This window comes from Aythya ferina, assembly GCF_964211825.1.
Source record: "Aythya ferina genome assembly, chromosome: 2".
Lineage (NCBI taxonomy): Eukaryota > Metazoa > Chordata > Aves > Anseriformes > Anatidae > Aythya > Aythya ferina.
This window is the reverse complement of record NC_140297.1, coordinates 138,859,094-138,874,092: the sequence shown is the minus strand read 5'-3', so window position 1 is coordinate 138,874,092 and position 14,999 is coordinate 138,859,094. Positions and strand designations below refer to the sequence as shown.

The 14,999-nt window shown below is 36.6% G+C and overlaps 1 protein-coding gene across 9 annotated transcripts in view; it reads right to left on the bottom strand.

The window, feature by feature from the left end:
- VPS13B (vacuolar protein sorting 13 homolog B) overlaps positions 1-14,999 on the bottom strand; it is a 459,486-nt gene that overhangs the window by 32,472 nt on the left and 412,015 nt on the right. For all 9 annotated transcript variants that reach the window (XM_084510475.1, XM_084510471.1, XM_084510472.1 and 6 more), the window contains 9 exons: positions 7,907-8,062; positions 6,311-6,574; positions 6,080-6,163; positions 5,750-5,925; positions 5,074-5,244; positions 3,297-3,498; positions 2,416-2,604; positions 1,846-1,992; positions 461-744 (listed from right to left, as the gene is read on the bottom strand). In XM_084510475.1, the coding sequence (XP_084366601.1) occupies positions 461-744; positions 1,846-1,992; positions 2,416-2,604; positions 3,297-3,498; positions 5,074-5,244; positions 5,750-5,925; positions 6,080-6,163; positions 6,311-6,574; positions 7,907-8,062 (1,673 nt within the window). The remainder of the gene's footprint in view (positions 1-460; positions 745-1,845; positions 1,993-2,415; positions 2,605-3,296; positions 3,499-5,073; positions 5,245-5,749; positions 5,926-6,079; positions 6,164-6,310; positions 6,575-7,906; positions 8,063-14,999) is intronic.

The following is a 14,999-nucleotide window of genomic DNA, read 5'->3' as shown; positions in this document are numbered from 1 at the left end:
ATAGTTTCTCCCCTGTATCACTTTTCCTGTTTTTCTCTTATTATGCTTACTAAAATGTATTTTTACCTTCTATAATCAAAAACTACATTTTTGTATTGTATTACTACACATTGTCCCTCAAGTTTTAAATTGTTACAAAAAAATAGAAAAGACCATAATCTCAAACATAAACTTTCCATTCTCTTACTTTGTATGCATAGATAAATAGCAGCCCATACATCATAAAAATCATACAACTTGTACATGACCAAAACATTAAACCATTTATAATAAAAACAGCAAAACCATCAAAAGATAACAATTTTTAAATTAAAGTAAGACTTGCCTTTACATATGGGTGGCACGTGTTAATCTGACTTTTGAGTTAATCTCTTATGATTTGTTATTAGCCGAGGCTTTATAACAACAAGGGAAGTTCACTATTCATGACTGTTCAGTGTCTACGTTCATCAAACTGTACCTGGTACAAAATCCACTTTCACTACGAACCCCTATGGGCACTGCCACGCTCTGTCTTGGAAACTCCTGTTTAATTACAGCTGGTAGACTCCAGAACTCAGAACTGCCAGCACAGCCACCTGGACTGAAACTCAGCAGCATGCGTTTTTGAGTAGGTGGCGTCCCTGAAGTTAATGGACTGGCGTCCGACATCAGGTCCCAGCACGGCACAGAAGTCAGGGTTTCAGTGGGTGGTGCCCCAGCCGGACTGACGCTGAACACAGTGCTGTCTGGTGAGTGGAATTCCTGGAAAGAAAAGAGATGGTAGTAGGGGGACATGCTGGCTCATAACGGGACTTTTATACACACTGATATTGCACAGAACAGTTGTAGGTAGCCAATTGGCCACAACTAACTATAAGCTGCACTGAGTCTAATGCATTAAAAGATATTTGGCCAAAATCTGTCTCCAGTTATACTTAAGCAGTTCACTGAACACAGTTATCTACAGCCCACTCTCAGTTGCACAAAATAACTCTACCAAAAGCAACAGTTACATCACTGTAAAATAACTGTGAGAAGAAAATCCATTGATAGATATAAAACTTGTAATGGATTTTAGCCTCAGCATTCTTCCAATTCCCCTTAAATTCCCCATAAGACTACCACAAAATGCACAATGCACAAATTTAGATGCTGATGTAAAGAAAACTAATGCAGAAGTAAAACAATACAGAAATAGGGAACTTTAAAAATACGTATATCTGCCAAATCCTTTAGCAAGTTTGACTCTGAGAATTTTTTCCACATATTTTACAATAAATGTAATCTTCAATAAATATATATAAATGGTTGATTAAAATATATTGACCATGCATACATTTTGGTTCCTGTAAGCTAGTTCTTAAATATACTGTGAGATTATTAGAAAACTGATATTCACGATTTGATGCAGTTCACTGAAATACATAAACTTTGGGCACGTCTCTAGTTCTGCAGCTTTGTTCAGATAACTGGAATCTTCCCAAAAGGATAACAAAAACTTTTCAGCCTGCCAGGCCAATATACCTCTTTTACACGCAAACTCAGTAAAAATTCTCAGAACAATTTCAACAGCTACTACGGATTATGCTGCCTATTTTACAGAAATGGCCATTAGTGTTTGAACAGATGGAGAACAGGCAGAACTAATTCTGCAACGTGCAAGAATCTCCTGCTTTGCACAGATTTTGATCACAGTTAATTACTGCACTTGAATTTGCCTAGGATTCTGTATTTTAAACTGAAGCGATATACCATAAGCTAGCACTATTATGCCTAATGATTTCTGTTCAAGTTCTGATATATGCAGTTAAATATAAATGCCCCTGTAAAGCACATGACAAACAAAAACAGTATTTACTTTACCTCTTCTCCTGAGTATGGTTTGGAAATACAAAGCTGTGGCCGATAATAGATTTGGTATGATGTATCATTGATTATTGTTGTCTTATCTTCTATCTGTAGAATTTGTATGCCTTGTTGAACCATAGAAGAAATGCAGAACTGACACAACTGTAAGGTAACAATAATGAAGATGATCAGATCACACGTAAAAGCATGAAATATTGAAATACACTGACAGAACTGCCCTTTAAGACTAAACTCATTTAAGACATAACTCTGGAAGTCCTTTCTACATTCATGTACGTTTTAACTGAAGCCATATCACATATTTCTGAAATTGCATCTGTCAATGTTTTTCAAACAAGATTGAGAAATCATTAATTCTTTTTCCAGGAAGTCTTGTATCTTGATGAGCTGGACAGAATGTTTCTGACTATCGAATGCTTTAAATTATTCTTCATACACTGTTTATATTCTTGTTATGTTTTACATGTATTAACATAATTAGGGAAGAGTTTTTATGCTACATACATTTGATTGTTTTCATCTGCTGTATGATTTTTTATTAAAGTTATATGATTTTCTCCTAACCTTTTGATGACCTGGAAAAGCACCAAGTTTTATTTCAGCTTCAACAAAACCTTCTTCGTCCAGTGTTACCACTTCCCCATTCTCAGCATCCTTCCATTTCGGGGAGGTCACATTATGGATCAGTTTGATTGCGACTGATTTGTGCACAGTATTAGTATTTGCCCAGTATATTCCAAGCTGAAAAGCTTCCTGTAAGTGAAAAATGACCAGTTATCACTTGTTGATAATTCAATACATTTCTACTACAGTTAAATATAGTTTCCAGTATGTGGCCAGTCTCATTTCCTGCCTTTCTCCCTCTGATTCTTTCTACACTGTACAAGGAAAGATGAAACCACAATGTGTATAAGGGACTGATCCAGACAGTGGAATCAAGACTTCAGGCTACACTGAGATGTGTTAATAGGCAGACCTTTTGTTTATTAACACACATTCATGGTGAAAAAGAAGGACAGCAAAATAAACAGGAAGTATCAAATTGTCCAACTTGGAATTGACAAATTGTTCTGTTAAATTATTTTAATCCCATCAAAAATAAACAATACTAGGGTTGTAATAAAAAAAACCAAAAACACATGCATGATGAAGCTAAGGTATGTGAGAAGATTCATTAGACAAAACTCTGTTTTCAAGATGTCAGGCATCCTAAAGAACCGTCCCCATTTGTAATTCATCCTGTCTTGCTGTCAAGACTGATCCACTGCTATCAAGTATGGCATTGTGACCCACTCTTAATCAGCATGGCAAATTTCTGTTGTTATTTCTACTTCTGATCATACGAGTAACAGACATAGTGACTGGAAGGTGGGAATCATCTGGATTAATAAGCATGTTCAGAACCAGGATATTAAGCAGAACTGCGCCTCTTAAATGGGAGTTACCTCGAAGTTGGGGGGTATAATTACTTTCCCAGTAGGTACTTGAAGCACTATCTTTTCTCCTTCAAACAGCCAGAGGTCCCACTTGGACTGATTGATTAGCAAAGCCCAGGGTAGGAGTTCTATCAGCAGAGTTTTAACACATGGTTTCCACACTGACAGCTTTACCCGCATTGGACTGTCCCATTGGGAGAGTTGTTCATTGCTGTTCAAAAACAAATAAACGAAACGATAAAGTCAAGGAATAAATTACAAATTCAAGATTACAAATGACATGCACTCATTTTCATAATTTGCAAGGCTTTACCTTTTTTGAAACAGAAAAACAGTCTCCTCTTATCATTCTGGAACATACTGAGATGGTTTCAGACAGAGCTAGCTGCTTGTAGGTTACAAAGACATATTTTAAACTGCACAAACTCAGCCTAAATTTGATCAATTAAAGAAATGCCTTAGAAATAGAATTACTGCTGTCCTCCAGAATGAAACCTGTGACTTCTGTAGCCATAAAATCAAATTTCAATTTTATTTTTCTTTGTGAAACCCCTTCTCCCCTGTTTCCCTGCTGAAACACAGCTGCCGAATACACAGCCTCTACAGCTGCAGTAAAAAAAAAAAGTTGTATTCACAAAAATATAGTTTCATTTCTTTAATCCTTGGACTGATGCAATCTTCTCAGTGTAATCAAGGGTAGCCCCTAGGCTAACCTAAAGTTTTTCCTGCCTGCAACCCATTCTGCAGCTTACATACAGGAATCATATAATTACTGAAAACATATTCAATGTTGATCCCCTATAGTCTTCTTGAACTTGATTTCACAAAGTTGACTACACAAACATGCACCATGCAGAGCTTTTTGTAACAAATAAAATGTTGTAAATAGTATTTCTGGGGTGCTTTTCTGGGAATGGTGGGGTGGCTAAAGAAGACTGGAAATTTTTTTGTCATGCTTCCAAACTGATCAAAACTACAGCTAGTTCAGAAAATACTGTTGCTTAAAAATACATTTGGAATAATCTAATGAAAAATAAAATGCATTAAGCTTGAGCTTTTATGAAACTTACAGTATAGAGTGAAAAATAAAATGTACGTGGCGTCAACAACTCTTATTAGTACACATAGCTTTACCAGACCACACACAACAAATTTGAGATCACTGAGATTAGTTTTAATTAACAAGAAATCCAACTCAAGCTATGACATATTCTCAGTTGACCTAACTGTGCAAAGGACATAGGTTGACCTATTAAGGTGAGTGCATTAAAGGTTCATTAAGGGTCTTGACAATCCTTACCTTAAGTAAGGAAAGTTGTTCAGATGCATAGAGTTTATCCTTGCTCAAGACTCAAAACACTAGTTATTGAGTTGCACTATTAGGTCATTTGCTTGGAATTTCATTAACAAAGTTTTGTAGGAAAATCAGGTATCAATCAGTTTCATGAAGAACTAACCTAGAAATGGGTCAGACCAAAGATCCATCCAGCCTACTATCCCTACAGCAATGACTCTGACATTGGTCAGTAACAGATGTCTACAAAACTGTGAAAAGACAGCTGGCATATTCTGATGCTCTGCCAGTACATTCTCCCAGCCTCCAACAATCTGTGATTGAGGGAGTTATTCAGCAGTAAGTGATACCTTTGTGCTTAATGATATGGATGGCAAAGTTAGTCAGCTTCCCTTATGCTTTACTTCAACTAACAATTGTATCTTTTAAAAGACCATTTTTTATTTGAAAAAACAATGCAACAACCACGAAGAAGGTTTAGCAAAGAATTACCTGTCTGAATCCTTCCTGTTATATGGCCACGCAGGCTGGTGAGGATTAGCAGTGCCATAAAACTCAGAGAGGATCTGGTTGACATTGCCACCTGGATGGGATTTAGTTGCTATCTGTTTAATAAGTGTGGTTGAGATAGGGACTGCACACTCTGATGGATCATCTTCCTCCCTGTCATTGAAAACAGCTTCAATCACTTACAGAACAAGATCAAGTACTGGTAGCACTAACATTTTCTTTAATGAAGCTTTCCAAGCATATTCTGCAACAGAAATATTCTCAAGGTAACTGTGGATGAATCAAAGCTATGATGTTTAATAAGGTACTGAGCATCTACAGACATGCATGAATTTGTTATGATACTGTAATGACCTTTTGTGTCTGAGACCCCGGGAACTTAAGAATATTCTCAAAGAACAGTTCAAGAGAAGTTAGGAATTTACTTTTCAAAACACAAAAACATGCATGGTTTAAGCAAACAAATGCCAACATACTTAAGATAGTGATACTAAATTTAATTTTTCCTATCATATAATTTCAGACGACTTATGATAGTTTTGTTGCACCTCCTCTGCATATACTGTACTCTTCAAAATACTGCACCAGAAGTTAAAGTGTAATTGATTTCTTCTTTTCTATACAAATGAACCATTTTAAAAGAAAGTGAATGTTATACCTAGCTTGAAATGTCAGGTGGTGAGTAAGATCAGGTTCTATATTTTGCAGTGCTTTCTCTTGTCCTTTCCCTGGAACCACCTGTGTTTCATTCAATCCCAGACTTCTTTTTTCTAAATGTATGATAATAGGGTCTGGAAGATGGCTCCTTACAATGAAAAGAGGGCTGAAAACAATCTACAAAAAGAAAAAAATATACCAATTTCATGCTGATTTTATTTCAGGATTACAACTGTTGAAACAAGCTATTGAGAAATCTTTCTGCCCTTAATTTATTATATGGCATATAAGATGGAAACATTTAGATTTCAGAGGCATTAAATGTACTTACTATTCGTTGTTGCACATGAGAGTTGGGCTCTAAAGTCAAAACCGTGCACCACACATATGTAATTGAACTCTTTGAGGATGGCACCTGTATGCAGACAGATCAGCATTACGCCAAAATTATTTCAAGCTGGTAATACTGAACATTTCATCATTTCAAACAGAACGTTGTAAGCTTCCCAGTTCTCACAGACATTTTTAATATTATATTCTAAATATCTATTTCTAGACATACCTGAATGACAGTGCTGTGTTCTGTATCTTTAGAGCTTAGACATACATCTCGAGACCAGTCTTCATCTCCTGTAGCCTTCACACTCAGCTCAGTGAGCTCATTGTCTTCTAGGACAAACGAAGGCAACTTCTGCTTGGCTGCAAGGCAGTTGGTGTGTTCTTTTATGACTGCGTGTCCATCCTGACTAATGTAATGCTGAACCACCTTCAGTTCAATACTTTCTGAAAGGTAACTACAGACTGTCTGTCTTCCGCAGATTAGGATCTAAAACACACAGAAATATGCAGGTCATATATAAACAATTGCAAAAAGGAAAGGTCAAAATTGAATTATAGAGTGAAAACCTGTACAAGAATACTCTATCTTAGCATTCTGATTTTGTTAGATTTTCCCAAGTACTGCTAAAGGCAGTGAATGGTAAAACGTTATTTTTATTGGCCAAATGTATGTGCAATTTCACAGAAACCTAGGCATTAGGAATCTCGAAGTACTGCTAAAGCAGTATCTGGGTTTGAAAGTTACATGCAATATATCCACTTTCATTCCTACTGAATGCAGCCTATGGCTGACATAATTCTGGTTCTGATTTTAAGAATACTCTGATGGTCTCTGAATACTACACCCTTTTTGAGTAGACACAATGATGTACTTCAGAAGGAAGGTTTCCACTCACACCTCATATTCTCATCACAATCCACAGATCCAGACCTTTCAATAGGTTTGCTGTTTCAAAGCTTATAATTCCACTAAATGGCTGTGCCATATTTCCGTATTTAAGTGCATCCACCTAGAAAATGACCATATAGACTCACAAGTTGTTGCTGTCTGTAGTACATGAATTATTTCTCATAAAACATATATCTGACTTTTTCTAAGGTGTACCAAGAAACAGTATTCTGTGTATATCCCTATTACAACTACCTTCATTTGCTTTTCACTAATGAGGCTATGCACCATAGCTACAACCTAACAAGGAAAGTCTCAGCAGGGCTTTCAGCAAAGCCAGGAACTGTTCTTGCCTGATCAGCTATATTTCTTTGCACAACATGAGGCACTCTGCCATATCCATGAGCTAAACATGTTATGTCCACCCCATGTTTTGGCTCCTGCCAATGCTGGCAGAATGACTGCAGTGTTATTACAGATCTCTATACAATGATTGTATGTGAAAAATTACATTTTCAAATGTTAACTTGGTCCTTACTCTTTTAATAATAGAAAGACCTGAATTACACCCTGGAATAAAAAAAGAACAGTTTCTTAACTAACTAAAGTTCTTCTGCTCAAGAGCTTAACACATCTAAGAAATTGTGGAAGTTACCACTGTCAGGATTTAGTAACCATGCAAAGGCAGGTTTATGGAAACATGCATGTAAAATATGTGGTGATAACAGCTTTTATATGTTAAGATCCACACCATAGTGAATTCTTACAGAAGAGTTGTAAAAACTCCTTTAATGAGACCAGAATACTGTTATAATTGCTTTTTTGCAGGTCCCACTAGGAAAGGAATAATAAGGCGACTTATTCATGAATAAACAATGGTTTAAGTCACTCAGATTAAGTTATTTTTTCCAAGTAGGATCAAATACTTACTTGTTTTTGTACTCCACTGAGCTGCTGAACCTTGATAATAAGTGATGCCGTTCGGCCCTTGTACTGAATAGTACGAATAAAGGTCCCTGTATTGTCCACACTGAATGGCTCAGACCACCGCCAGTTTCCCCAGCCTTCGATACAGATGTGTAACAGCTGGAAAGAAAACAATTACTACTTCAATACATAAGCACCCTTGCAGTAGGATAGGAATTCCCATGATAGGGAAATATTCTTGTTTTTAAAACTCAGTAATGCTAAGCACACCAATTCTCTGAATGATTCACTTATTCTGTGATTTCAGATACAAACAGAAGAATGAACAATACCGTAAGATGGCTCTGCATTGTGCATTCCTACAAATTACCTGTTTAAATTCTTTGTTTATGGATGGAAAAAATCCTGTACACAACTGTTCAGAAATGTTATGTAGACTAGAGAGCAACAGGAAATAAGATGGTTTCTTTACTGCCCTTAAAATTGGTCTAGAAATCCACCCTCTTTATTACCAGCAAGGTGATTTGGAGAGCATGTCAGACTTTTGGCCTTCAGAATAGCAGAGAAAATTGCGAGTACCCTTCAATTCAGAAGAAGGATGCAAACCTATTTGTATGTATATATGTAGAGCTCATCCATGTGTTAAATGTATAAGAACGTCGTATATTGCTGAGAGATGGGAAACATTTCATTTCTTATACAAATGTGGTGGCACGTTTAAGCTTGACTGCATGAGAAGAAATTTAACTGCATAATTATACTCCCTGTGTGATTTATTCCGGAAAAGGAGTGGCTTTTTTTCCAGTTTAACTTAAATCACTTCCAGAGCAATAGAGTCTTTCATCATTTGAAGAGCCTTTCATCCACTTACTCACCATACGCACTTACCTCTATCCCATGGAGATTCTTTAAGCCAGAGTAGTGAAAATTGGTACTGTTCCATGTAGGTCAATGAAGTTACATAAATTTACGCCAGCTGAAGATCTGGCTATTTAGCTCTGTATAGATCTTTTGTGGCTGTGCTAGCTTAAGAATGTGAGTTATATATAAGGGATCAAAGCAATAAGCATTCTGGGTAAAATTTATTCTTTGCAGAGGGCCAGCACAGAGTCTAAGCATCACTTAAGTCCTTTAAAACAGTTATATAAAGGCCTTGTGGGAATTCTTTCTTGAGGGTTGAATTTCAGTCTGATTTTGGACATATGACATTAATTAATTTAAGTAATTGGGAACAGGATCAGGCCCAAAGTTTGGTTATTTACACTAGCAAAAATGAAACTTGTAAATATTATGTTCTGCCATGATTTGTTTCCAAAGAGATAGCACTGTCCATAGATCTGGCCAGTTGGACTTCGCGAACGTCTGCAAGTTGGTTTCTTTTCATTGTTTTAAAAAACAACCACAGCAACAACTTTCAAAGATATTACAACTCAGTAGCCTGTTTGCAATTTGTGGTATCCTCAGCACAAGTTACTCACAGAACAAAAACATCCATTCAGTGGGTGGCTTTTGAATTTGCTAGAGTGATGACTGTTGCATTCAGATTCAAATTAGTTTTATGCTGGAAGCACAAAGGCTAGTATGTGCCAGTGGGTGCATGGGCATGCGTTTGGGTCTGTACATGCGTGGGCACTTCTTTATATTCAAGAACACGTTGAGGGAACTGTGCACTAGGACACTCAAACTCATAAACAAACACATTGCTTTGATACTTGAGTATTAGTTACAGAAAAGGAAAAACAAAGCAAAAAAAAATCCAACTGCAGTGGCTGGAATCAGTTCAGTTTCTTACAGAGGCAGCTGGGAATAAATCTCATCACATATGAAAACTAAGAGAAACAAGAAAACTGTTTGCTTTGGAGAGACTGGTAGCTGGAAATGACAGCCAAGTAATGAGAAAAGGTACTAAGAAGGCACAAAAAATGTGGTGTGCTCCAAAGATAGATGTCACATGAATGCCATAACTGATGATTAGTAATTGCATGTAGCTCCAAGATTAGGATGTCTCCCACCCTGTATAAACAGCTTTCCTCATGAGTTGAACGTTCCCAAGAAACATGCTGTCAGCTTTCACTGTGTAGTTATTAGCTCACAAATGCTGCCTTACTAATGTTCTTTGCAGCACAATAATTATTGTGCATTTAACTTCATGGTTCGGAAACAAAAATAAAAAAAAGAGATACTGCCATATATTGGCAATTCTTATTTCCTGAACATATTATTTGTATACTGATAACTGCTGCATCCAACAGGGAACAACCTTCATAAATTATTTTAAATATATCTAATATATTTGTATTAATGACATCGTAATATAAAAATTGGATATTGCAAGTTTCCTTGTGAGCCAAGAAACTGCATTACATGAAAACACAAAGGGATCTCCTGGTGAACCAGTTACTTGAATGTGAGATTCCTGCACAGAGTGGCTAGAAGCGATTAGCAAATGACACTAAGTGATATAGAGATATATGGCAGGAAACAAAAATTGAAGTAATTTTAGAAAATTAAGTAATCAGGTGTGAACATTATGTTAGCAGATGCCATATTAGATGGTATTAGATACTCAACAAGACAGACCTCTAATGTTATAAAGCTGACCTAATACTACAGATTCACAGCAATTGCCATGTAACCCCTTTCATTTATCAAGTTTTAAGTAAACACTGAGTATTTCTCATGAACCGCTTAAAAAAGTTTAACAAATAAAGCTGAGCATGTTATAGGTTAGGAGAAAAAAGAAGTCACAGCAAAAAGGTACAAAATATTAAATGAACTTCAAAAACATCCTAATGAATATAATCCAGAGACAAATGGCAATTTATAGTTTAAAGAGAAATTTCTGCATTTTCTGTTGGGAAAACATAACAGATAGAACAGAGCTTTTTGTTTGGACTCGATGTTTGTGGGATTTTTAACTCTGAGCCATTATGGATCTCTGTTTTGAAAGGAAAAGAAATTGCCTTCAGGGAGGTAGACTAAGATGAAGCTGTTCCTACCAGAGGGAACGGTTAGAAAAGCTGCATTTTTATCACAGTTCCTTGCAGAATGTTTCCATGCACTCCTCAAAATTTGCTTAGGTTTTCAGCTAGATGTGTGGGTGAAGGATATGATCTGAGTAAATAAAGCTAAGTGTCATATGACAAGGCATGGAGACTAAAATGGGGGATTAAAAATGAGACTAAGAATGGAGCCTGTCCAGAAAAGGCAGCATTTTCCAGCTGTATAAGTAATTCAAAGCTTGTGCCCTCAAAATGCTTAGTGATACAAATTTGATTTCTATTTTGCTTTCTACTTTGCCACTGAAGTCAACTTAGGTTCACTTTCGTTAAATTTTATCTGTTTTCCAGGTGAAACTAGTAAATGCCTTTTGGGAAGAATACGAGAGATTACTGTAAACTCTGAGGGACTTGAAGGAATCAGGTGAGGAGCTGGTTAGTGTATGGAAGCAGATGATTATTTTCAGAGATATACAACAGTAAAATAAAAGCTGGGATGATTCAGCAGCATGGAGGAAAATGGAGACCTGGAGATTGGAACTGAATTGTAAAACTTGAAGCTAAAGCAGTTTTTAATTGAAAAATTAAAAGAGAAGGATGATCTTTATTTTTGGTTGTGTTTTTAGCGATTAGCGTTTGGGAAAGCAGTGAATGAAATGTTCATTCTGCACATTGTCAACTGTAGCACTAATCACCAAAGGCTGAATTTCATTTTGGCTTGATTTTCTCACGGCACCTGGGAGATCTGACTATTTCTATGCCATCACCCCTTGTAAGACAAATGGGTTGAACAGAGGGTGGGAGAAAGCAATGTTCATCATCCCCGTCTTGGCCAGTAGAAGCATGTCACACTCAGCAGATAAATTATGACCTTTGGGGGCTCCTGGAGGTATTGTGAGTCTCAACAACCTGCACAGCAGGCCTGAACCTCGCAGGTACAAACTGACTCTCAATACTGTGGAACAGACTTTTGGTTAAAGTATGGCAACCAAATTTTGAAGATTCATGTGTCTCATGGACAATATCAATCCTTATCTTCCCCAGATATCATTTAGAAAGTAATACAGTCTAACCACTGATTTTGAATGTAGATCCTCAGAGGAAAGCAACAACACATTTCTCACTACTGGAATAGTGCAAAATAAAATAAAAACTTCCAACCTCCCTACGCCCAATGTTCTGCAAATAACCTGGGGAGGATTATACGAAGTACAAAAGGTTGTGCAGAGCATCTGTAACATCCCTAAACAATAGAACAGGAAAAAACCCCAATAATAACTGATGTATAAGTCACAGCTTCTAAGTCGGAACCCACAGAGTACTGTATATCATCTTACACTTTACAGGATATAACCCAATACCTGGAAGAATAGCTATTTGGAAATAAATAACAATGAATTATTATCCTGGTGGATATGCAACATAAGTTAAAATTTGGCTTCATTTTTTTTTTCATAGAAGAACGAGGAGGAGGTTCTTAAAGCTATTTCCAAATCTACAACTGCAGTTAACAATGTTTATAAAATTCTAGCAGAAGTCGAGCTTTGCAGGCACACTATTTGAAACAAGAGGAGAATAACTTTAAATGGATTATACTGTTCTAATGAACATATTATTAATGTAATGACCACTGCAAATAACTTTTCAGGAGTGTGTAAGTGTCTGTTCAGAAGAATAGCAAAACAAACAACAAAGCTTTTCTCTCAAATTCTACATAAGTAGCAAGTCAAGTGACTGTTTCAGCAAGAGCTGTTTCAGGAATACATACCTACTCTGATACGAAATACATGTATGTGGTTTATAAACAATAACTTGGTCACATTCGCACTGAAGTCATTGCTCAAATCAAGATACAAACTGATTTTTACCCACTGCACCTGCAGTGGGTAGTATAGTGCAAAGTGAAAATGGGCTGCTGCCAGTAGGCTCTGGAGAAAGGTTTGGGAGCTGTTACCTTAAATGCAGACTTCCCCCATGCAACATTATGGTTTACATTAAAAGAAAAATCAGAGATTTAGATCCTGAGTGTGGGGAAAACTGAACTAGTGTGCTACAAAAGATTTTTGCTGTTTATTTGCAAGCAAGCAATCTCTGCAGAATACATTTGGAGGACTCTCATATGAATAGTTGGTTTTCACGTCTGCTGTGGTCCCTGGTGGGACCCTCGGACTGCCTACTGTCTTGCAAGACAGAATTCCTTAACCCTGAGTACATTGCTAGGAAGATCTGATCTCTTCTAACTTCAGAATTTCACCCTATGTATCATATGCTCCAGTTCTCCTAAAAAACGCAGCTGTCTTGGAGACAAACATGACTTTTGACATAACTGGGGCCCATCCCACAAAGCAACTTGAAGATCAAGATAAGGAGCACAGACTGGATCCAATAATAACGTAGGAGCCAGTGTTGTCTGTACAACACAGGAGTGATGTAGCTTCTCTTCCTTTTTAATGATATCTAACAGACCTCTAACTTTCATTAAAATCTGCAAAGAGAACTCACGAGGTCTGGCAACTTTTGCTGGAATTGCTTAAAGCCTCAAATATCATCAGTTTTGGACTTACCCCAACTCCGAAAAGGAGTATATACTGGGGGTGTCTTATCCCTAAGGAAGGTCAAAAACTCATGAAATCTGAGGAAAACATGGGGGATGGAACAGAGCAGAAGAAATAGCACTGGACCTCAGACTTATTACTGAAATATTAGCCAAACTAGTAAGACTTGCAGGAATCAGAGTGAAAGTTAAAAGGGAAACGTTAGATTCCCTGAAATGCAGAAGATCCAGGCTGGAGAAAAAAACAAAGGAAGGAAGGAGTTTCAAGCTAAGCCAAACAATTGGAGGGACACCACCAATAACTGATATATCCAAACCCTCCCTGTGCTGTATCTGTTTCCTTAACTTTAAAAAGTTTAATAATTTTTAATTATAGCCCACTGTAACTTCGCTAATATTAAAAGAAATCTAAATACAAATAAATCATTACAAAACTACCTGCTATTACAAAAATAATGGATTTTAGGTAACACATTTAGTTTTGTTAAACGATTCAAATAGCCAATTACTGCATCTCTCACTATGCTTAATTAGCAAAAGAAAAATGGAGAATTTTATTGATGTGAATGTAAAAGAAATACAATCCTTTAAAAACTATTTATTTTCATTTAACTGAACTGCCTTGCCATACTAAAAAAACATTTTGCAGAGGTTAAATAAAGTATTTCATGGCAACCGCTGCTTCTTAGTGCCTGTGTAACAAGAAACATGAGCCAGCCGAAGTTGTGCAAGTTGGTTTTCTTTCCCAGTAAGAGAATGTGGTATCTAAGACCTTGTCCTAACTCATTTTATCCCCAAGTGTAAGTCAAGTAAGTCAAGTATGAACTAATGCCTGGAGGGAAGTCCCTGACTCCAGAAGTATGGATTATTTCACATTTATCTTACAATCTGCTCTCAGAGTTCTTAAAATTCACTAACTTGGCAAGTTGGGAATTATCATGAGAAATGAAATAATTTCATAACTATGAAGTCATCTAGCATTCCATGAATATGACACTTGTAGGGTTTGTCCATGCTTGGGCATTATTCTGACCTTTGGATAATAAACTGCTAGATAGTTTTGCATGGAAACAATTAGAAAAGTGCCACAGCATAATAGGTACAACCTGATGTCTTAATTGAGTAGTTGTTTTTGTTTCAAGGATTTGTATTAATCATTAAAAAATCTGTGCATGACAACATTTGTAATAACCTTTAAACAAACTCGTTTCATATGATCAAAAATGACAAAGGATTGCGCTGTTAAAATGAACTACCTTTCTGAAGCATGTTATATTTACAGCAATTCATATTTAACATTAACCAAATGAACAAACCTTATAGATGCATGCCAAGATCCTGTGACCTCTGTAAAGAAAATTTGCTTCTATCTCACAGCGTGAGGAAAGCTTACGCTTCCATATATTTTCAGTGAAATTATTTCAGGGCTGTTTTTTAGTCTCTAAGTTTCCCGCAAGAAATGGTCATTGAAAAATATTAAAGGAGCAGAATGCTCTTGAAATTATTCCAAGGGCTGGGATAAGCGAGGCATAGCCCCCCTACT